We start from the raw sequence: 24,145 nt of genomic DNA on the forward strand, positions 1-24,145 counted from the left end.
TTCTCACTACTATTCTAATTTCGCACACTCAAGCCAAAAAAATATTAAGGTAGATTTTTGTTTTGTTTTCTTTGTATGTACCTCAAAATTTATTTATGTATTGCATTTGCTAAAAAAATTCTTTGTTATTAACTCGATATCATTTTAATGTTTCATTCTCTTCCTACTTTTGTTCCATCATTCTTATAATTTTATAGAAGAACGTAACAAGCACTCAAGAACAACACCTTACCCAAGAGCTTTCACTAAGTCTTTTTGCTGCACAGTGCATCTTAACAAAGCAATACAGGGAACAAATAAAAATTTGCAGTGACGAGGTCAACTCAAGCTTTGCTACAAAAAAATTGTTTAAATAATTGATCAATGATATACAACTAATGACTTTATATATATATATATATATTGGTTTTAATTATTTCAAATTCCTCCTATATTGGTTTTTAATATATAAAAGAAGCTAAATTTATTTAAAAAAATCCTTTGATGTTTACTCATGTTTCATTACTTAGTTAATTTATTCAGCAACCGAATTAGAAAATTCTTAGAATTTATTACTTAAAATTAATCAAAATTTGCAAGAAAAATAAATAAAATTTAAATTTTCATCATACAATTCATAATATTAAAAACAATAAACCAAAGTAATAACTATTATTTTCATTTGCTTTCTATTATTCTTAATAGGCAATATTGAGATCACATAAATTTTCTCAAATAATCTTCTTTACTAACATGATTTGAATTTAATGTTGAAGATTGCAAATTATGTATAAGGGTTTGTTTCATTGTATATCAAATAAATTATAAATAATAATACAAATTACGGAATAAATAGAGGTAAATTCATATTATTATTCATTCAAATAAATATGTATGAAGTCAGATCATGTCTACTTTAAAATCATATATAGATAAACATGCAAATTAAAATTAATTAATAGTAAAATATATCGATTAACTAAGATAATGCTCACTATTTAAAATATAATCAAATATTTTTATTTAAATTTAATTATAAAATATATGAATATTAATATAAAAATATTATATATATTTTTTAATTATTGAACAGTAAATCAGATTGAGTCGAGTCGTCCTGAGGATGAAAACGTCGAACCTGAGCCAGTTAAAAGCGGACCTGGTAAGCTACCTTGTAACAACTCTCACTCGATTCGACCGCCAAGTCCGAGCTATAGGATGCTACATTCATTTCCAGAGCAGTTACAGTCAAATTACAGTAAAATATTCATACGCACATGTAATTCAATGCCAAACACATTCATTTATGGATACACAATCAAGATCGAGCCTTAATTGAGCTTACTGAAGCTCTTATATCAACCTGAGCACAAAATAAGACTAAATTAAAAAAGTTTCAAAATATCATCGTGGCGTGAAGGGGTTCCTTGTTGCGACATAATATACTGAGTAGGCTTCGTCACGACAATAGGGTTCCTCATCACACTGTGGCCAGGAGATCAAAGATCGCCGCGACAACCATCGCTTGACGTTGCGACATGACATATTGTTTCTGCAATTTCCTACCCAAGACTCAAAATGACCAAATAGCTACTAATTCAGTGATAGAATAGTGTGAAATTCGGGTTGATCTGAATTGACGTGGTCCGCAAGGTGGCGATCTATAAGGAAAAGGGAAAACTATTGGGGTAAGCATATAGAATGCTTAGTAATTTCATAGGCATTAAACAAAACTTACCTTATATTATAATCAAATACAATATGCTACCAAAGTTTGACATAGATGGCTAGTCATGGCAAAACACAACATTAAGAAGGTAAGTTTAACATATAATCAAACCAATTCATTTCCAAACCAATATTTCAATACCATGCTCATGCCTAATTTAACATCTATCCAATTGAACATCAAGTTTATATCATTCCATTTCAATTTTTCATTTTTACAATAATCACTTAGCCCGATGAACTCTAGTAAATGGACTCGAATACACAAGTAACTACACACCAATTGCTTGTCCAAGCTAAGTATATTCGTATCAGGTTACCAGTCCAGACTAAACCTTTATAACGATACATCTGAATGCTTGTCCAGGTTGAATATATATACATGTCAGGTTACCGATTTAGGCTAAACCTTTAAAACGACTTCAGATTACCAACCTAGGCTAAACATGTGTCATATGTTTCTTCGAGTTTGCAACAAATCTTGGATCTTGGTAACATCTATAACCAATCCTATACAAGCACACACAAAACCCTATTTGCATTCTAATCTTATCCTAACCTTTACTAAGTTCAAACGAGCATTTATTACATAAATTAACATTTCATTACAATTTAGTCCAAATCTCACCTTTCATACCAATTTACCAACAATTAATTCACAATCAATTATACATAGAAATCAAATGCATAATTATTTAAGCATCTAACTACCATATGAACTTACCTGGTCAAAACAACAAGCAAATTGAATCCTCAAGGATTATTCGACAATTTTGGTTTTGCCCTAATTATCTCCGATTTGATTCAATTCTTGATCTAAACAAATGTTTTAGACAATTCATCAATACTAAATATTTTTATATCATTCCATGATATGCATGAACCTATTTAATTCCATTTTTTAATGCCCTTTAAATTTTGTCTTTTAATCAATTTAGTCCTTAAAACTAGAATAACAATATCTTTCAATTTTGAGCTTCCGTTTCAAAATCGATCTCAATCACATCCCTTAGGGACTCCCTACTAAATATTATTACTGAAATTTCACATCAATTTCACAATTTATTAACTTTAGTCCTTTTGTACAAAACTAACAATTAAACATTACAATCTAGTCCTTTTTCACATCTAAGCTTTAAAATCTATCAATTTAACACCAATTTCTTCAAGAAATCAACAATGAAAACTTTAAAAAATTGTAACACTTTTGTAAATTGGTACATGGGCTAGCTAAATCAAGTTCTCATGGTTTCAAAAACATAAAAATTACAAGAAAAAAAACTTAATTACAATACCTAATTAGTTTTCGAAAGTTGAAACCCTTGAAGCTTCATGTTTCTTTCATGGTGGACGTTTTGAAGGATGAAGAATAAGAGGTTTCTCTCTTTTTTTTCCACCGAAGATAGCTTTTATACCATGACTAGAGGTGTTCATGGGCCGGGCCGGGCCAGGTTCGGGTCGGGCTCAACTAAAAAATCATGCCCATTTATTGGGCTCAAGCCGGGCTGGGCCCAAAAAATGGGCCTAAAATTTTGCCCAAGCCCGACCCGGATAAAAATACTAAAACCCGGGCCCAGCCCGGCCCGCCTGTATTAATTTTTTATATTATTTTATTATTTTTTTAAATATATATAATACATCAAAAATACTAAAAATATCAAAATAAATATTTCCCAACAAATTGAAAATAAATTTTGAAAAATATGTAGACTTAAAAAACACTAAGATAAATGCAACTTAACAAGCAATTGCTTCTAAAATAATAAAAAAAAATTAACAAATGCCTTTAAAATAATAAGAAAATTAACAATAAAATAAATTTTATACAATATCTAAACAATAACAACAAAATAATAGCAACATAATAGTAAAATGGTAGCAAAATATGGAGAAAACAACAAGAAAATAACATTCAAAAAAAAATATGCAGATTTTTTTTGTCCTTTAGTGAATTCGGGCCGGGCTGGGCCCGGGCTAAAAATATCTTACCCGAGGCTTGGCCCATTTTTTAAACGGGCCTTATTTTTTTGTCCAAGCCCATTTTTCGGGCTTATATTTTTGCCCAACCCTCCCACATTTCGGGCGGGCCTTCGGGTCGGGCCGGGTAGCCCGGCCCATGCACACCTTTAACCATGACTAATAACTTATTTTATTTTAATTAATCTTAATTATTAACTTAATAATCACATTTTCATGTTTTAATCTACCAACATCCACTAACATATATTAGAAATTAGTTTAATTATTATTTTGGACCTTTTCTAATTGCAATTTAAGTCCCTAAGTCTTTAACTAATTAAAAACTTATAGCGACAAGACTTTTACAATTTAATCCTTATACCTTAATTAATCAATTAATTCAACTAATTTACTAGACCAAACTTTAATAAACCTTTATCCCAACTCTGTCAATATTTATATTTAATATTTACAAACTCGATTTATGGAAATGGGGTACTGAAACTACATTTTTCGACACCACTTAAAATTGGGTTGTTACAACTCTCTCTCCCTTAAGAAATTTTGTCCTCAAAATTTACCTGAGAAAAGATGAGAATATTGAGATTTCATAATTTCTTCTGGCACCCATGTAAAAATAGTTAATTACTAGAATATATATTTTAAATAATTACAATAATTTTGAAAGCAATTTTTTAATAAAATATTTATTTATAGTTTAAATAAATTTTAACAACTCTTTAAAATATTAAAGGGAAATTTAAAAAAAATATATTTTACAAAATAAAGTTGTTTAAAAACATTATTATTATAATATTAAATATTAAAATTATTTTTAAATACTAATATTTTTATATTTGTTTTAAATTTTAATACTAGTTCAAAATATTTAAAAAATAATTAATAAGATATATGTAATAAATTTAAGGTAACTACATCAACAGTCACTCAACTTTGGTGTTTGCGATTGTACGTATAATATGCTTTGTGACACCGTTAAATCGAAGCATGACTTTTGCTATTGAGTTGAACTGTTATAAGCATATTAATTGCTACTGTATTGAACTGTTATAAACATATTGATTTCTACTGTATTGTTCTATTAAAAGCATAATTAAATACTATCGTAATAATTTGTTTGAGCTTACCTTATTGCGTTGCATGGGTGGCTATATGTACAAAGGAAGTATTAGCAACTTTTATCTACACCGTTTAGTGGTTTATCAATACCATATTAGCAGCTTTTATCTACACTGATTAATGGTTTACCCACACCGTATTAGAAGCTTTAATCTGCAAATGTATTGTGCATCCACAACCTATTGGCAGCTTGTTTACAAAAAAAATTTTATCAAAAAATCCTGGTGGTTCATCCACCCTTTTTATTATTAGTGGTTTATCCACACCGTACTAATAGTTCATCTACAACGTTAGTGGTTCATCTACACTGTGACATAAAGGTTGAATAGTTTTGGGGAACTCCTACTGTGGTGTGTAGTGAAGTTAGGTAGGACATATTCTAATTAATTGAAATTGAATTGCATTCATAAGACATATACATGACTTTGAACATTGAGATATTATGTTGATGAATTAATCTAATTTATCGATATTCTGTATTGTTAATTAGTCGTGATTTATTCTATGAATTGATATTCTGCATGTTTTGTCTACTATTTACACTGGTTTTCTTGTGATTGAACTCACACCGAGCTTCATAGCTCACTCCCCTTTTTATTTCCATTTTTATAGATAACTCACAAGGTTAGGATGCAGACACGATGTGTAACGTCCCCTAACCCTATACCGTCACTGAAATAGGGTTACGAGACATTATCAGTCAGTACTGTCCAATTTCGGTCATTAATTAAAATAAATATTCACACACATCCTAGTTTTAAGATGTCGTCCCTTTAATAGGCCCTCGCGGTCCAATATGAACAGTAAATTCAATTCGGGACTAATTTAGAATCACTACGAATTTTTAGTAAATTTCAAAATTCATACTACATACCGTTGCCAACCATAATTTACTCATTTCATCAATACTTTTACAACCTAAATGACTCTCATTAAACATCCTGGGTACATGCCATTATCAATACTCAACATACTTTACCTTAATGAATTCGGGATCATCTTGGGATGCTGATTCAACGTATTATCTTTACTTAACCTGCGCATGGAAACAAATCGTACGCTGAGTATGGTATACTCAGTGGTATTTCTATAATCCGAACAATTAATAATATAACAAATACTTAAGATCATAATAACAATTACAATTATTCAATTATTTATTCATAGATAAATTTCAACTACTTACCATATAAATTTTATACAAATCATATAATAAACACAATAACATAATTGTTCAATTCTTAACTAAATCCATTATTATTTACTCCATTTTTTCACTTACTACTCGGTATAGCTTTCCTTAATTTACTCACAATTCAATATCATTAAACTATATTCAACTATACACTTATCAATCATATTCCATTTTAATTCATTTCAATAACAGTCAATTTCATTTATATCATATCAACTTACTATCACTGATAGCTTTCAGTATATACATACGATTCATATATCTCAAATCACATTTCAATTCATCAAGTGGCATCATATATCATCAATTCGAACTCCAATCATTTCATTAACCTTTGGTTCATATTTTCAATTTCATATCTAAATTTTCAATTCTCAGTTCAAGTTCTCGTTTCATTTCAATAGCTTGATCAATCAAATTTATTCGATTTATCTTTCACTTATTTACCCCTGTTAACAAACCCGGACTTTGACGGATACACGGATTCCAACCCAAACACACCAGTACGACACATAGTACCTGATCAGTATACGACACATAAAGTGCCTAAAACGACACACGAGGTGCCTGATACGACACGCGAGGTGCCTGAAATACGACACATAAAGTGCCTGATCGATAAAGCCGGCAAATCCCGTATACTTCCAGATCCTATGACATGCCAATTATATCCGACTCAGCCCGACTAGTTAATAGGGTATTTCATTCACTTTCTCAATTTAATAATTCTTTCATCAATATACCATTATGATAATCACATATATTCACCCATTTTCACAATTCATACAATTTCATTCAATTCAACAATATATTTCAATTATTCACATTAATTTATAATTCAATACAATTCAATTCACTTTTCAATATCAAATATTCAAATATCACAATCTCATATATTCATATCAATTTCCTCGTATTTCCAATCAATATATTTTTCAATATAATATTCATTCAATATTCAAATTTCTACATAAATCATATATATTATATAATTCAATCAATATAAATTCAATCAAAATAATTTCAATCAATATAAAATCAATAAATTCATCGCATACCAAAATCAATCCATTCCAATTGTAAAACATCATAATTCTAACACTAACAATTGTCATATGTATATAAATATAACAAATAATAACTAAGTTCGGATTATAGAAATACAAACCCTAATTTTCGAGCTAACTCCCGTTGACTTTGTCTTGTCCTTTCTTAGCCGAGATTTTCGGTACCACATTGACTACGAAATTAATACAATTCATAATCATTAATACATTACTAATTCATATCTTGAGTTACAGAATTCTAAATTAAGATCCGCTAATTTTTTCTGAAACTAGACTCACAAATCTTCTTACAATAAAATTTTCAGAATTTTTGGTTTAGCCATTAAGTACAGTTTATTCTTTAAATTCACCCCTATTCTGTTGTCTGACAGTTTCGTCCCTTATTCACTAAAAATTAATTATCTCACAGTACAGAACTCAGATAATATTCCCGTTGATTTCTCCTGAAAATAGACTCATTATGGATTCTAAACATATAACTTTAAGCCTCTAATTATTTTTCTTCAATTTTTGGTGATTTTCCAAAGTCAGAACAGGGGAACCCAAATTCATTCTGACATTGTCTCACAAAATTCATTATATATCATAATTTACAATTCAATTGCTTATATCGTTTCTTCTATAAGAAACTAGACTCAATAACCTTTAATTCCATATTTTATTCATCCTCTAATTCAATTTCTAAAATTTTTGGCGATTTTTCAAACTTAGACTACTGCTGCTGTCCAAAATAGTCTTAGTACAAAATGTTGATTTACTTTAATTTCAATTTAATTCTAACTAAATTCACTTACTTTTCTATCTTAATTCATACTTTATTTCTACTCAATTTTTAACCAAACTTAGACATAATTATCTATTTTTCATCATAAAACCATATTTTCGAAATTCTTTCAATTTAGTCCTTAAAGCATAAAACTTATGAATCACTTTACAATTCAATCCTTGTATCATTTTTAACTTGAATTTCTATCAATTTAGCCCTTAATTCATCATTTTATTTAACATGGACAATATCTAGAAATCTAATAACTATCAAAATATCAACTTAATTTCATCAAAACTTTGTTCTAAAACTTCTAAAATATCAAAATTAAGTAAAAAGGGCTTGATTGACTTACCTATTAAAGCTTAAAGCTTCAAACCTTCAATTTTTCCTTTTCTCCCCTTCTTTCTTTCTTTTTCTCCCCTGCTCTCTGTTTCGTCTCATTCTGTTTCTATTTCCTTTCATTTGCTTCTTTAGTTTATATATATAATATAATATAATATAATATAATATAATATAATATAATATAATTAAAACATAAAGCATCTTTATTATATAATAATATAATAATATACTAAACATAAAAAAAAATCTTAGATTTTCTTGGATAAACCGCCTCAATTTATACTTTTTGTATAATTGTCCTTTTAGTCTTTTTATTTTCTTTTAATCTATAATTTAAATTTCACACTTTATTCAATTTGGTCCTTTTACTTAATTACTCTTAATTAAATTAAACTCACTTAATTAAACTCTAATTAACCACTCATTTTATTTCGTAAATATTTTTAATAAATATTTTTAATAAATATTTACGAATCTATTTTTCAGAAACGGAGACCCGAAAATACACTTTTTCGGTAACGGTAAAATTCGGGTCATTACACGATGTACAGAGGGCTCAAAAATATTTTATTTTATGAAAGTTTTATTAGGCTTATTTTTAAAATTTCTAATATTTTGGAATTGTACTGTCTTATTTATTTTGTGGTATGAGACTCATATTTAGGGTTTATTTAGCATGCATAACATTTAGCTTAATTTCAATTATGTTTTTTTATTTAATTAAGGCATGAAATATAGTTCTATTAAAACCAAGTAAAAATCACTTTTCCGCTACCAATTTTAAATTAAAAATTGTGAATAATAAATAAATGAAAAAATTAATTAAGTTTTTCTTAAAGGAGTCATCGTTACTTAGGAAAATTAAACTAAAATGTTTTTTTATAACTTGCCGGTTTCTTTTTTTAAATGGGCTAAATTTTCTTCTAAAATAAATGTTTAAAATTAACTATTTTATAAATCCCGAGTACTACAAGGCCATTTAAGTGGTCGATGTAATCTCTTGAATCTAACGTCTAGACTGGGTTGAAGAGGTTACATATTAAAATCATATTTATTTTTTTATAATAGTAAATATTAACAGAATTACACTCTTTGCAATTAAAATTACAATTTTTTTCTAAATTTAAAATTAAAAAAATTTGAAACAAATATTTCAATTAAAATGTATGTAAAATTTACAAAGTTTTAAAAATATTATAGAAATAAATATATTTCCTATTAAATTAAATTTGTTTAACATAAACATCCAAATAATTTTAAATACGGTTAAAATTTTTACAAAATTTTTTTATTTCTTTAAAATTTTAGTTATCAATTATTATTTTTCATTTCAAAATCATATTATGTATAAATCTATTTTATATAAACAAATATGAATTTATTAAATATATTTTAGATATTAAATACAATAAATTGTTAGTCGTACCGGTTTGTAAATATAGAAATACTGAAGTCATATATATATTTATATATTACAAGGTTCACTTAAAAAAAAAAAAGTAAGAAACATTTCTGTTCATATTTAAAAAAAAACTGATACGTGCTAAAATGGATTATACATTTTCTTTAATCTGTTTAAATTATATTTGCAATAAATATGAAAACAATATTTCACGAAAGATAAAAATTAAATTTTTTAAAACATATCTTTAAAAATATTTTATTAAACACATGTTAAGTTACTTAAATAAATTACTTACATAAATTTCATTATTATTTATAATTTATATTATTTTATTTTATTTTTTAGATGAGTAACATATTTATATTTCACTAATATATTCTTATTTAATATTTTAGTTTTAAGAAAACTAATTTTATATATAGTACAAGGGTGAATGTTAATCGAGATAGTTTAAAATGATGACATTTGACACTCTAAATTAATTTTGCGTATATTATTAAAATTATTTTTTGATTAAATACACTTTTACTAGTTTAATTTTAAATAAAATTAAAATCATGTTTAATATTTATTTTTAAAAAATGTGTAAAACAATTTCTTTTTACAATTTAAAATAGTTCTTCTTAATATGGTTTATAAAACTATTTTTTAATGAAATTCAAAAGGGTACAAAATATTCTATTAAAAAATTATATTAATTAAAATAATTTTAAAATAGTTTTTTAATTTGTCTAATTTAGTTTTGAGTTACAAATTTTCTCCGAATATTATTTCTATATTTTATAAAATTATTAATAATTAGTTTTATTTATCAAACAATTATTTTAGTTGTTTAATTGAAGTTTATTTAAATATTTTTTTTAAAAATTCAAATAAAATTTAATTTTAGTTACCATATCAATCTTCCTGTAGTTAATATTTTAAATACAAAAATCTTAAAACATTAAACTTATTTATTTTTATTAGTATATACAATCAATGCATCACACACACACAAAAAAAAACTAATATTATAATAAAAGAATTGTGCATTTATAGATTAAAAAATTGGAGATATTATAAATTATTTCAAAAAATTGTATTAAAGGTAAACGATGATAAGCAATAAATAAATACCAATAAAAACAAAAATTTTACTGCGCTCCACAAACTTTTCCCTTTCCCGGAAATCTCCTCGTTCCTAGTTTTATCAAATATATTAATATTAATATTAATATTAAATTTCAAATATTCCACCCTTCCAATTCTATACAAAATTCATAAGAACGTTGAAAAGAAATAACCTTTTCTTCTCCCTCAACGCACAAGTAAACTCAATTTGTTTTTGTCTTCCTGCCTGGTGGATCATGTGTATGTGTGTATGTATGTACTGTATATATATATCCATTTATGAGTCTAAAGTGGCCTACGATAATAAAGCTGTCGGTCAAATTTTGTACAAATACTATTTCTTTCTTTAAGAAACACTACAATCCAAAGCTACAATTTTGAAGTTGTTGCTGTTGTTTTAAGTCTTTGAGCTAGCAGAGCAGAGGAGAAAAAAAGAAGAAGAAAAGGAATGGTGACGGAGGAAAGTGAGAAGCCAATTGAGGTTAGAGCTATGGAAGCTTTGGGAAAAGGCTTTGATATTAGCGGAGATTTCAGGTTGAAATATGCTAAAGGAGCAAGGTTGGTGGTGCTTGATGAAACCGACAAAAGAGACATTGTATTGCCTGGTGTTTTTACTATCAAAGATGTTTCTCAAGATATTCGTCTTGATAAAGGCGACCGTATTCGATTCAAATCTGATGTTCTTGAATTCAATCAGGTCTATTTTCTTTTCTTTTTTCTATTTCTCTTTTGTTTATTTGATAAAATATTTGGGGCTTTATTTTTTATGTGGTTAAGATGTTATTTCAGATACCCAATTCATATTTTCCCCTCCTCAAACTTAGATTTGTATCAGTTTCCTGATTCATGGGTGAATCAGGTTTTGTTCTGTTTTGTCATTTTTGATAGTAATAGTTGAAATGACCGACTTATGTCAAGTCTAAAAACTTTTCTAAAAGTTTCCGAAATTTGCGGGATCGAACAAGAATACAAATTTTGACCATGGGAAATGCTAATGAATGCCTGATCTGAATCCTTAACTAGTGTGGTTTGCGAAGTTGCTATTGCTGAGAACATTTTCTTTCCCAAGTATATATGTTTTTTGAAAATTGAATCACAACTTTGTGTTTTATAAATAAGCATTAATTTATGGTGAATCAGCCTTGAAAATGGTGGGATCAAAAGTTACCTTTTTGTCACATGTGGATAGACTTGTATATTCAACTCTTTTGACTAAGTGCATCTTTTTTGAAACTTCAAAGTTCTTTTTTGGAAAACAAAGCTAGGTTGCATGTATGATGGGATTTGTATTTAATGGCGCCTATATAAATTGGGTTGTTTTGAATGGATAATTAGATTTTTCTTTAATATTCTTTTACAACCATACAAGTGAAGAAGGTGGGAAGGGGCTAATTGACTCATGGAACTTTCACCATTTGGAGTTCCTCTTCTTCCTCTGGGATGTTGGTTATCAATAAGGAAAGAAGTAGAGATATTGAAGGATGGATTTCTAGGGTTGTCTTTCATGTCTTATAAATGGTTTTACATCGTGCTTATTTCTCCACACTCTGCTATTAAAATAAGCTTTGAGCTTTAGGTGATTTGAGCATTTTTTGGGATGACTCAACTTTTTGAAAGTCTAGAGCTCTGTTAAGAGTTAATCTCTAGTTAATTCTCTACTAATGGTGTCAACTGATTTAAGAAACAATTTACTTCTATATTTTATTCGTATTTTTATGTGCTGATTCATAATATAAGCCATAATCTTGATTTGGGGATATCAGTAGAGTTGGGATATGATATTTCTGCCTGATTCATGTTTTGAAGAGCATTTTTTGTTTGAGCTCAAAGTTAATCCTGTTTTAAAAAATGAGAACAATTTTCTCTTCGGCGTTAATTAAGAATTGTGCATTTGAATATGGTCCTACCTACTTCCCTGTAATGAAATGAGATAGGAAAGAATCTGACGTCATAGATACCGTTACTAATTATTAAGGTTTCATGTGAAAGCATTTTTCTGTGAATGGAGTCCACAAGTGTTGGCATTGAGATGCTGAAATTAATAGATTTTGGTAGGTAAAACAGAAAAATTTCAGTGATTGAATCACTTAAATATAGAGTGGTTCCTTTTGATCATTTAACATTTATGGACTGCTGCAGTGGAAAAGCTTTCATAGTTTGAAGCTCATTTATCGGAGTTTTCAATCTGCTAGTAATGTTTATTTTTTTTGTAATAGTTTCTTCTTTAATAATTTTGTTTGAAATAAACAGATATTAAAAATTTAAACTTGAAGCGAACCTCCATTCCAGAAGTAAAAAAAAAGTAACTATATTTATGAGTTCCTGATATCTGCTTCATGATCTAGGGACTCTACCAGTTGTTAGTAATAGCTGATATTAATACACTTTGATTACTTCAAAATCCTATTGTCAAAATATCTTGAAAGGTTTTCTACCCAAACCTTAGGGATGAAGAAAGTGAAAAAGAAAAAAAAAGAGATTTAATATGAAAACCATCTAAGATTATTTATGTTAAATGCTGTACGTGTTAAGAGCAGTATAGAGGTTGAAATTAGTTTTTTTAATGTTGTATCAATGATGTACCTTATCTCTGACCCCAAATCTTTCTTCCTTTGCAGATGTCTGAGTTTCTTAATCAGAAATCTTCTATACAAGGAAAGGTTCCTTCAGGCTATCTTAACACAATTTTTGATTTGACTGGAGACTGGCTTCATGATGCTGCAGACACCAAAAATCTTGCTTTTGATAGTTACTTTATTTCGTTATATCATTTACACCTTACAGCATCTCCACTTGTTTTACATGATAGTGTTAAGAAATCTGTTCCATCTCACTGGGATCCAGAAGCATTGTCAAGGTATGTTTCTGATACTTTGTTTTGCAGTTTCTTGGCATTTTGATCATTATGTATCAATGAGGAATCATATGGATTATGTGGAGGCTGTTTGCGTAACAATGAATGGTGCCGATTGTTTGTTTTACACTCTTGCCTATATTAAAGGAAAGGCATTGTTGGTTATGCAGAATTATTTGTGGTTCTCAACTGGTTAAGGTTGACTGCATGGCTGTATGCTTGAAAAAGTATGTCATCAATTTGTAATTAAATTATGAGATGATGATGGAGCTGTACTACTTATTTTCATCTTTCTCATGAAATACTTCTGGTTTAGAAAATGTTATGTTCTCACCGGTTTCCTCCGAAAGCAGTGCAATCCTTTTGATTGACCATGTTATTTAACATGCTTGCATTCTATCATCTACCATAATCTTTTCAGTTTGAATACTATGTGATTAACTTGCAACCTTAACATTAATTAACAGTTCACAATTCTGCTCATAGTTTCCCTTCTCTTGTAAGGTTGCACCCATGACTAGGGTCCTTGGAAACCTAGGCAACCATGCATTCATGCACTATGAAATCATCCCTAGCTGTCCTACATGATTTATGTATCGCATTTTGGTTTTCTTTCATCTGTTTCTTTTTGAGCCAGGTTACTGCTCTTATGATAACAAATATGAATTTGAACTAAAACAGGAATGTTTAAGAGGTTTATTACAAACACTTTGGTTAGAATATCACTTTCCAATGGTACAATAAGGGGGTTGGGAGTATCCTTACATTCACATACAAATATATATATTGTGTGTGTACATGTAAATTTTGTGCTGATCAAATTTTCTGCCACATAATGTCGTGTCTAATTTGGCTGGGAAAAACATGAATCATTTTGGTTGCTTGGCATCTATTAGTATCATTATTATTGGTTTCATGCAGTACATATTTAACAAATTGTATTAGGCAGGTTCATACAGACATATGGGACGCACATAATAGTCGGAATGGCTGTTGGAGGTCAAGATTTGCTATGTGTCAGACAGAACTATTCCTCTGCAATTCCTCCTTCTGAGCTCAGGGGGTATTTGGAGGATCTTGGAGATGTTATGTTTTCAGATGGGAAAAGCCCTTCATTACTGCAGAGAAAAACAAGAGATGGCAAACAAAAGGTATTAGCATCTCATTGAAATTTAAGAGATCTTTTGTGTTTTTGGTAAACAACAGTATTGTTTCTAAATTCCATTTATTTATGCAGGTACCCGAGGTCTTTAACCACATATTCAAGTCAAACTCCTTGCAGCTGGCCAGCATTGCGGAAACATCAAGCAAAGATGTGAGTCTAGAACTTGAGTGTTACTCTGTGATTTTTTGTTTAATTTATCATTAGAAGCCATAAATTATTTCTTTTTCCTTTGTTTTCATCTTAAATAGGGACTCACTATCATTTCTTCAAAAAGGGGAGGAAATGTGGTCTTGCGTAGTCACTCCAACTGGCTCCAGACTGTACCTACTAAACCAGAAGGAATTTTGTTCAAGTTTGTACCAATCACTTCTCTTCTGAGTGGGATTCCAGGAAGTGGGTATCTTAGCCATGCGATCAACTTGTATCTTCGTTGTAAGTACTGCTTTCCTTGATGAATGGAAATAACTTCAGTTCTGGGTTTTTGCTTCAAATATGATGTTGGTGATGGTTGGAATTCTTCTCTAATAAATAATATTAACTGAATAACTTGACTAGAGTAACAGTTTTGGGGTAAGACTAGGATAAGTTTATAGATTTTTGGTTGGAAAGAATAAAACATGAAACTCACAAAAAAACTTATTTTATTTAAAATTATTTCAAATTCAATTGAAGAATATGTTTAACTACTTTCTTTTGCGATTGTTTATATTTTGTATGAAGCTGAAGTTTGAGGCATGTTTAGTTGGAGAGGAAGTGCTTCAAGGTCTAAGGAAAGATCTACCCTCTGTTGTGTCCCTGCTGGAAATAAAATATGCCGCATATCCCGTTGCCTGAATCTGACATGTCAATGCTATGTTTAAGAAATTTAGCATAATAGAATGTATTCGTTTAACATTATACTTGGTAGGAAAAAATAAAATATGTACGCAACTTGAATTTTTTTAAAAAATAAAAAATCAAGCTGAAGGAAAATGAACATTTCGCCTTAAGTAATGGCTGTTTGAGGACTTTTACTCTTGTTTTTTTAACAATAATTTTACATATCATTTAATCTTATCATACTTTTATATATTTCTAGTTTTTTGCGAAAGTAAAGTTCTTTAACTTGCTGAATCTGTGTAGACAAGCCTGCTCCAGAGGACTTACGTTATTTCTTGGAGTTTCAAGTTCCACGACAATGGGCTCCTATGTTCTGTGAACTGCCTCTTAGGCATCAGAGGAAAAAATCTTCTTGCCCTTCCCTGCAATTCGCTTTCCTGGGTCCTAAGATACAAGTCAGCTGTGCACAGGTAGTCAAGCAGCACATAAAGCATTGTCTTCTAATAATTGGCTTATTAGTTTTATTGTTTTCATCATCATATTGTCTTGTCACCTGAATTATTATTCTTCCTCTTCTCATCTAGAACAGAAGTCTTGAAAGATCCAAAATTTATAATTCCTGAAATCAAGGGGAAGATTTACTAATTCATTACCTAACATGTTCTTTGTGTAAGCAATGCACAATATAATTTAAAAGCATATGACAGCATCTGAACCTGGACTTAACTAAAATTCCATGAACAAACTGCTAGCACAGAGAATCCTAAAAGTAAGTTTAATATTACTGCACCAGTTTTGCTTGAAACCAATATATATGGCACTGTTAAGTATGACTTGCACATCTTTGGTACTAACAACGTTGGCGGGGTTCTAGGAGATTTGATGTAGACTTTAGTCACCTTTTTATAATTAAAATGCCATATTTTCTTGGTAAAAGCCTATAGTAGGAAGTGGAGTTGAGTTACTACTCTTGGAAAGAAATTACGTTGAATTTTTCATTGGCGACAATAAAAACATCTTTAATATTTAAATGGTCAGTTTTTTCATGGTAAAGTTGTCTGATAATCTGGTAGAAAATATAGTTTGAGTTCTGGAAGTGGATATTAACGTTTGAATTGAATTTTTAGCAGTAACAACTATCAACAAACACACTTCTAAATGTGGTTTTACCTTTCTCGTCCATGTAGATATACATGTGTAGGCATGTTTGCATAACCATGTAGATGTGCTACATGTATAAATATAGGTTTAAACTGCTTCACCCCTCCGAATTGCTATCGAATTTCTTCCATTTTTTTAGCTATTCTTTGCAGACAAAGACAGTTTTACTGTAAAAATAAATTTAAATATTTCGTACAATTGCAGGTTTCAAGTGATCTAAAACCAGTAGTTGGTCTTCGTTTGTACTTGGAAGGAAAAAAATGCAACCGATTGGCATTACATGTGCAACATCTCTCAAGTCTTCCAAATATGATGACAACATCCGGCAGGCCATGCCAATGGCGAGGTTCAGACGACTATAGGCCCAGCGATCAATTTTTAGAGCCAGTCAGGTGGAAGAGATACTCAAATGTTTGCACATCTGTAGTTAAGCATGATCCTAACTGGTTGCAAGAAGTCTCAAGTGGTGTTTTTATTGTAACTGGTGCACAGCTTCTTTGCACAGGGAAGTGGGCAAAGACGGTTTTGCATCTCCGTCTGCTGTATACTCATATACCCAACTGCACTATCCGGAAGACTGAGTGGGCAGTTGCACCTGAAACTACTCGTAAGGCCAATTTCCTTACAAATCTTAGTACGACTTTTACTTTCACTCAACGGACAGTCAACGGACAACAAAAGCAAGCTCCAACTGCACTTAATTCAGGTGTATATCCTGATGGTCCACCTGCACCAATTCGCTCTAAAAAACTACTAAAATATATGGACATGTCTGAGGTGGTGCGTGGTCCACATGATGCTCCGGGACATTGGTTGGTAACTGCAGCCAAGATAGTCAATGAGGGTGGTAAGATTAGCTTGCAAGTAAAGTTTGCATTGTTGGACTATCCATGACCATCGGCCTCTATTGTACATATAGAGTGTGATCGATATATATATACACACATATATAGGTTGAATTTATTTTTGGTTTGAATCTCTTTGTACAAGTAGAGAGTGGTGTAGTTATATCCAAATTTGAGCCATTCTGACCACCTAAGCTGCAGCCCAAAGTCGAGAAATGATTATTGTCATTGATTTGTTTGCTTATAATTTTATTAATTCTTTATTTTTGGACTAAGAGAAAGAAAAAAGAAACATTCAGTTCATTCATAGAGTTCCATATTTGTTATTTTTAATAATAAATAAAAAAAGGTTATATTTGAAGAGCATGGAAGCGATGAAAAATTTTATATATCATCAATTTACATATTAAATAAGAATATTTATGTATTTATTATAATATATATAAATATTTACATTTTATAAAATAAAAATATATTTAAAATTCAGATAAAATATTTATATATAAATAACTATTATAAGATATTATAATGTATTTTTAATAAACCAATAGGTATAGAATATAAAATTTCTTAATTTTATATCTTGTTGTTCAGACTTAGAGATTTTTTCTAATTGATTTTTAGAACTACTATCTACATTAAACATAAATATATATTCCTCTTCATCTGAATCAGAATCTGTTTCTGATATTAACTCATATAATATTTTTTCAGGATTTATTTCCTCTTCATAACAGATTTCTAAATCTTGTTCTTCAAGACTTTTAATCATTTTTTAATATATTTATATATTTATAGATAAATATATTAATTGACAATCCAGTTAATTCTGTGGTTATTTATCTAAAAACCCATATATCTGTTATTTTGTCTTATTTTTGCCTGTTAAAGTCTTTATAATAGACGTTAGGCCTTTGTGTGTTAAGACATAATAACATAATAGAAGGTTTTAGGTACCATAGATAAATAACATGGAAGAAACAGATTATATAAAGATAAAATCTGCAATCATATTATGCATATAGATTCTAAGCAAGAAAATAATATTTCGGCCCTCAATAAAGGATTTAATAGTTTAATGGATATAACCTCTATATATTATAATAAATTATATAATAAAGTTAGTAATATAGAAGAAAAGGTAAATCATATGGGAGATATCAAGGAATTAGATTTGAACAATAAATCTAAAGAAATTTTATTAGAAGTTAATAATAAATTAGAACAGGCTATTAATAATAATAATATAGAATCAGATATAAATTTAGGAGTTTTGTAGTATGGTAATAGCAATATAATTTTAACTTTATCTGATAAAGAAGAAACTTCTTCAGAATAGTCATCTTCTACTATTAATAGAAATAAAAAATCTGAAAATCAGAAAAGAAAAAAATATTAATCAACAAAAATATGATTTTCAATCTTATAAAGAATTAATAGAACATTGAAAAATCAGATTTACTTAAAGTAATGATAAAAATGAAAGAATAGAATACTTAAAATTAATAGAAGAACTTTATGAAAAACATAAAGATCTATTTACTCAGTTTAATTATCATTATATGTTAAATTATGATACTACAGAAAGTAGTCGTTCTAGTAATTCTGATAATCAAGAAGATTTAAATGTAACTAGTTATAAATCTGATGAAGAAAATACTTCAACAGATGAGGAAGAAAATATAGAAGTTCCAGAACCAATGGATACTGATCAAACAGATCCTTATGGAAAAAGAAAACTAGAATCAGATATTCAAAAAGATGATTATCTGAGAGCTTTAAATAAAGATTTTGAGACAGTTGAAAATACTACTAGGATTTTTGGTAATCAAACCGAAAATATAGCTACTAATGAAATTAAAACCAAATATACAAGAGAATCTACTAATCAACAACCAAGTCAAACTATACCTATACCACATAGGATAGATGACTTAAATAAAAGAAATGTGGCTCAATGTGGAATATATTTAGACTTAACTAATATTTCAATATCAGACTATGAAAAAAATATAGACGACTGGACACAGTCAATGACAATTGTTGTAAACAACAACGGTACTTGGTCAAAAGAAAATTCTTAAATTATTTTGTAGGAACTTTTCAAGGAGATGTTTTACAATTCTTAAGACGTTGGGAAGAATCAGAAGTAGGAAAAGTCCAAAAAGGACAACTAATTAATCAAATAGGTACTCCTAAAGATCTTTTAAAAGGATTAACAAATATTCTAAAAACAGAATTTTGTGGTTATTTTGATAAAAAAGATCAAGATAGTACAGCCAGTTATACTTTGTCAAAAATTAAATTATGCGATATAAGATATTTAGAAGAATTTTCTAAAAAATTTCTTCATGAATATCAAAAGTTAAAAAATGAAAATATAGAATTTTATAAAAACCAATATTTTCATAAACTACCCCCACCATGGGACGAGATATGTATAAAGAAATATGTGTTCTAATTATAAATATTATTAACATAAATTATTACAAATAATATTAAATATTATTTATTAGATTTGTAATTATATAAAATAATTTATTAAATATTTATATATTTGTAATAATTTATTATAGTTATTTATAATATATATAAAATAGTTATTTTAATATTTTATAAATATTAAAATATTACAAAGTTTTTTACCTCTATCCATAAAACCTGCTAAGATAATCGGCAAAAATATTATCAGTGCCTTTTAGATATAAAACTTCAAAATTAAAACTACATAATTCATTGTACCATCATTGTACCATCTAATTCTTCTAGGTTTCTAAACTATTATTAGTAAGAAATTATTTAACTGCCTGATTGTAAGTTTTTTTAATAAAATTTTCAGATGTTAAATATATGAAAAAGGTTTTTATTGTTTTTTTAATGGCTAATAATTCTTTTTCATATATAGCATAATTAATTTCATTTGGTTTAAATTTTCCAGAACTATATCCACATATTAGTTCTTCATTTTTTACTATTTTAGCCTTTAAAATACATCCCCAATAATTTTGTGATGCATCTGTTTTTAAAATTAATCTATCACCTTGTTTTGGTAAATAAACTTTTGAGTAATAATTTATTTCTGATTTTATATTTTTAATAATTTCCGAGTCTCTTTTAGACCAATTAAAAATTTTATCCTTTTTTAATTTTTCATATAAGTCATAATCCATATTTGGTATGGCTGATAAAATATTTCTTTTTCAGCAATACCAATAAGACTACTTATTTGTATATAAAAATAATAGTAAAAATCATCTTGTTTTACTATTTCTGATAATATAGTCTTAATAATTACAGGAAATTCTTTTAGTAGATTAAAAGAAAAGTTTTGAACAACTATTTCTTTTACAAAACCCATTCAATACTTGTTATATCAAATGGTTCATGATCAAGTCTAAATTTTATAGTAGGAGTCTCTTCTCTTAACTCATTTGTAAAAACATATGCTTGTAAAAAGTATTTGTACAAGCCCATTTGGCCCTAGCCCAAATACAAACACTAACCCAACCCAAAAAAATTAGACCCTAATCCCACTTAGCCTCACCTAGAACCCTCTGGCCGTCTGCCACCTCCTGCCTGCTGCAGCCACCGCCCTCGTCACTGTGCCACCGCCCAAAATTGTACCTGCAAGCATTAAACGAGACAAGACAGAACAAGAAGCAAGTTGTAAACGCCTATAAAAGGCTGAATCCATTACCTTTTGTACATTCGGACATTTTTCAAATACAAAAAAAAGAACATAGATTCAAGCAAAAAACAGCATTATTAGCCTTCAAGAAATAAAAAAAAAGCATCCAAACAGACCAAAAGCCCTCAAGAACAGAAGCCGTAGTCCTAAAGTGGTTAGTTTTATTTTTTCTTTCTTTTTCGTTGATATTTCATGGCCAATCGATCTATTTTATACCCATATATGTGTGAATAGGCAATATATACAAAAGAAAAGTGAATACATTTTAAAACACACAAAAAAAGAGAGAAATTTTTACCTCCGACCGCCGTGCACGGCGGTCACCGGCGACGGAGACGCGGCGGAGGGCGGTGATAGCTCGCCGAGACCTGACCGGACTTGGACCTGCAGAGAGAGAGCAAAGAAAAGTTTAAATTTTTGTTAGAAACAGACAACAAATGGGTAAAAAAAGCAAGATTTTAAGTTATATAGATAATACAAAACGACGTCGTTTTGGTCGGCATCCATAAGCCCCGAAACGACGCCGTTTCGCCTTACCCGACCCGGAACCGACTTGCTCCACAGAAGGGTCCGCGCGTTTTGATAGTTGGGACAATTGCCTATGTGGTCCTTCCGCAATTTTTTTCTGTTTTAATCAGGTCTTTTAATGTTTTTAAATTTAGCTTTGAAATTTTAGTTCTGTTTTAATTTAGTCCTCTGCCCGTTTGAAGGAGGAATATTTGAACGGCGTCGTTTAGAAAGGTTGGATTATTTGCTCCTTTAGGCTCTCCTATTTGCTCGCATGTTCAAATTAGTCCCCCTTTCTTTTACTTCTTTTAAATTCGCCCCATAAATTCCATTTTCAATTCAATTTCATCCCTTTTCTTAATTTTTCTCATTTATTCTATCTTAATTCTCATATTATTAATACTACTATATTTATTACTGTTATCATATTTATATTTATTTATTAGCATCTCATTATGATCATTCTTGCTTAATATTAATATATATATGTTATGTAGTATTATTAATAGCTTAATATTATTGTTATTATTATTATTATTAATGTATTTGTATGTTATATATATATATATATTCATTTAGTGTATATACATTGTACTACGCATATATGTATTAGCATTATTACATATATTTGTTCCTTTTAAGTATTATATAAATATGTATATACGTATATTTTATGTATATTATGTATATATTTTAATATATTATGCGTATATTTTGTTTTGTATATTATATATTATGTATATGCTTTTAATATTATTACATACTTATTTTTATTTTTTTTAATGTATTATATGGTATTATTAATTATTTTTCTTTTCTCTTTTGCATTATTATTTCTAATATATATGTGTATTGTATATTCCTTTACGTATATTATATATATTGTTAGTATTACTAGTTACCTATATTAATCCCATTTCATGTACACATTATACACATTCAATATTATCATATATTTAAATTCAATATATATTCATATAATGTTTCTTTATTTTTATCATTATCTCTGTATTGCTACTATTATTATTATACCTTCCATCATCATCACTATTGTATCATTACTTTTTAACATTTTATATATAATTATCTATACGTCATTGCTTTTATACTAACTAAGATATATATAAATATACATATTTTTTGCGTACTTATTTTGCTTATGTATATCATTACTCACATTATCATCGTTTAATCATTTGTTTATCTATATCTTTGTAAATTCTTTCAAAACTCAAATCACACATTATTTGTATCATCCTTATTATTACTAACGTATATATATATACTATGTAATTTTATTGTATTACTTGCACATTTTTATATACCATGCATATGTGTCTTTTAAATCGTACTATTATTGTTATATATATATTCTCATATTTCTTATTACTTCTATTATTACGTAGGTACCTTGACACGTATATGTATGCGCTTTTATATTATTATTACCGCCATCATTAGCATTTTATTTCGCCATCTTCATATTCATTTATTCGTTAATTTACTTATGTATCCGATCATTTCATTTTTCTCACGCATTTATTTATATTTATATATTACTAACCTTGCTTCTACGTCATCTTTTCATAATTACTCGTTATTATCACTCACTATTATACGTTATTACTAATATCATAATCTGCTTTTATGTATTACTATAAATTACATTATGTTTTTACTTAATGCCTTAAAATAATTATTTCATAAAAGTGATATTCCGTATTTGGTAACTCGAGATAATCGTGCCCTAACTTACTGGGTTTCGATTTTTCTCATTTAACTTAAATAACGGAATACTCTTTTAAATCGCTATACGAGTTTTGAAAAATGCTTATTCTCGAAGATGCGAAGTGTTGTGCCCTAACTTACCGGGTATGACATTTTGTCACCTCGAGATAAGAATTTGTTTTAAAATAAAGGCGATATTCGGCGGTTGAGAATTCGAGAAAACGTACCCTAACTTACTGGGTTTCGATTTCTCTCGTTTACTCTAAATAATCGAATACCCTTTTAATAAAGTAAAATACGCAAATTTTATAGGCAAGCTCGCTTTCAAAAATTCAAGATGTCGTGTCTTAACTTACTGGATGTGACATTTCATATTTTGAGACGAGAAGGACTTTAACATTTGAGCTTTTTATAAAGAATGATCGTATTTCAAAAGTCTTCCAAGTTTTCAATCTTCGACACTAAGACACTAATTAATCAACTAGGTACCAATTTTGGGCGTATCGAGGGTGCTAATCCTTCCTTGTGCGTAACCGACTTCCGAACTCATTTTTTTGATTTTCGCAGACCAAAAATCATCGTTTTAGTAAATCTTAAACTTTATTGAAATGATTAATCAAAGGTGATCTGATCACACCTCATCAGAAAAGATTGGTGGCGACTCCAGTTTTTTCGTTTTCATTT

The 24,145-nt window shown here is 28.7% G+C and overlaps 1 protein-coding gene and 1 long non-coding RNA gene across 4 annotated transcripts; one reads left to right on the forward strand and one right to left on the reverse strand.

The window, feature by feature from the left end:
- Nucleotides 1-10,835: 10,835 nt before the first annotated feature.
- Nucleotides 10,836-17,841, forward strand: LOC107903791 (MACPF domain-containing protein At1g14780). Of its 3 annotated transcripts, XM_016829959.2 has the most exons (8): nucleotides 10,836-11,391; nucleotides 13,313-13,551; nucleotides 14,498-14,699; nucleotides 14,786-14,863; nucleotides 14,962-15,145; nucleotides 15,836-16,002; nucleotides 16,898-17,085; nucleotides 17,186-17,841. In XM_016829959.2, exons 1-8 carry the CDS (start codon nucleotides 11,143-11,145, stop codon nucleotides 17,448-17,450), a joined length of 1,572 nt encoding a protein of 523 aa, XP_016685448.1. In that variant the 5' UTR covers nucleotides 10,836-11,142; the 3' UTR covers nucleotides 17,451-17,841. The 3 variants fall into 3 exon arrangements, with proteins under 3 accessions (XP_016685448.1, XP_016685446.1, XP_016685447.1); XM_016829957.2 differs by having other exon boundaries at nucleotides 10,837-11,391; nucleotides 16,898-17,841; XM_016829958.2 differs by lacking the exon at nucleotides 10,836-11,391 and adding an exon at nucleotides 12,052-12,188 and having other exon boundaries at nucleotides 16,898-17,841.
- Nucleotides 17,842-20,805: 2,964 nt separating this feature from the next.
- Nucleotides 20,806-21,647, reverse strand: LOC107902937 (uncharacterized). The gene is made up of 2 exons (XR_001685641.2): nucleotides 21,525-21,647; nucleotides 20,806-21,162 (listed from the first exon to the last, which is right to left on the reverse strand). It is a non-coding gene; the product is annotated as an uncharacterized lncRNA (long non-coding RNA).
- Nucleotides 21,648-24,145: the final 2,498 nt, after the last annotated feature.

This window comes from Gossypium hirsutum, chromosome A10 (genome assembly GCF_007990345.1).
Source record: "Gossypium hirsutum isolate 1008001.06 chromosome A10, Gossypium_hirsutum_v2.1, whole genome shotgun sequence".
Lineage (NCBI taxonomy): Eukaryota > Viridiplantae > Streptophyta > Magnoliopsida > Malvales > Malvaceae > Gossypium > Gossypium hirsutum.

What these genes read in the sequence shown, in the direction of transcription:
- LOC107903791 (XM_016829957.2), top strand. Translation starts at nt 11,143, where the DNA reads ATGGTGACGGAGGAAAGTGAGAAGCCAATTGAGGTTAGAGCTATGGAA. An exon ending in GATCCAGAAGCATTGTCAAG is followed by an intron (nt 13,552 to 14,497) that starts GTATGTTTCTGA and finishes TGTATTAGGCAG; the next exon opens with GTTCATACAGACATATGGGA. An exon ending in CGGAAACATCAAGCAAAGAT is followed by an intron (nt 14,864 to 14,961) that starts GTGAGTCTAGAA and finishes CATCTTAAATAG; the next exon opens with GGACTCACTATCATTTCTTC.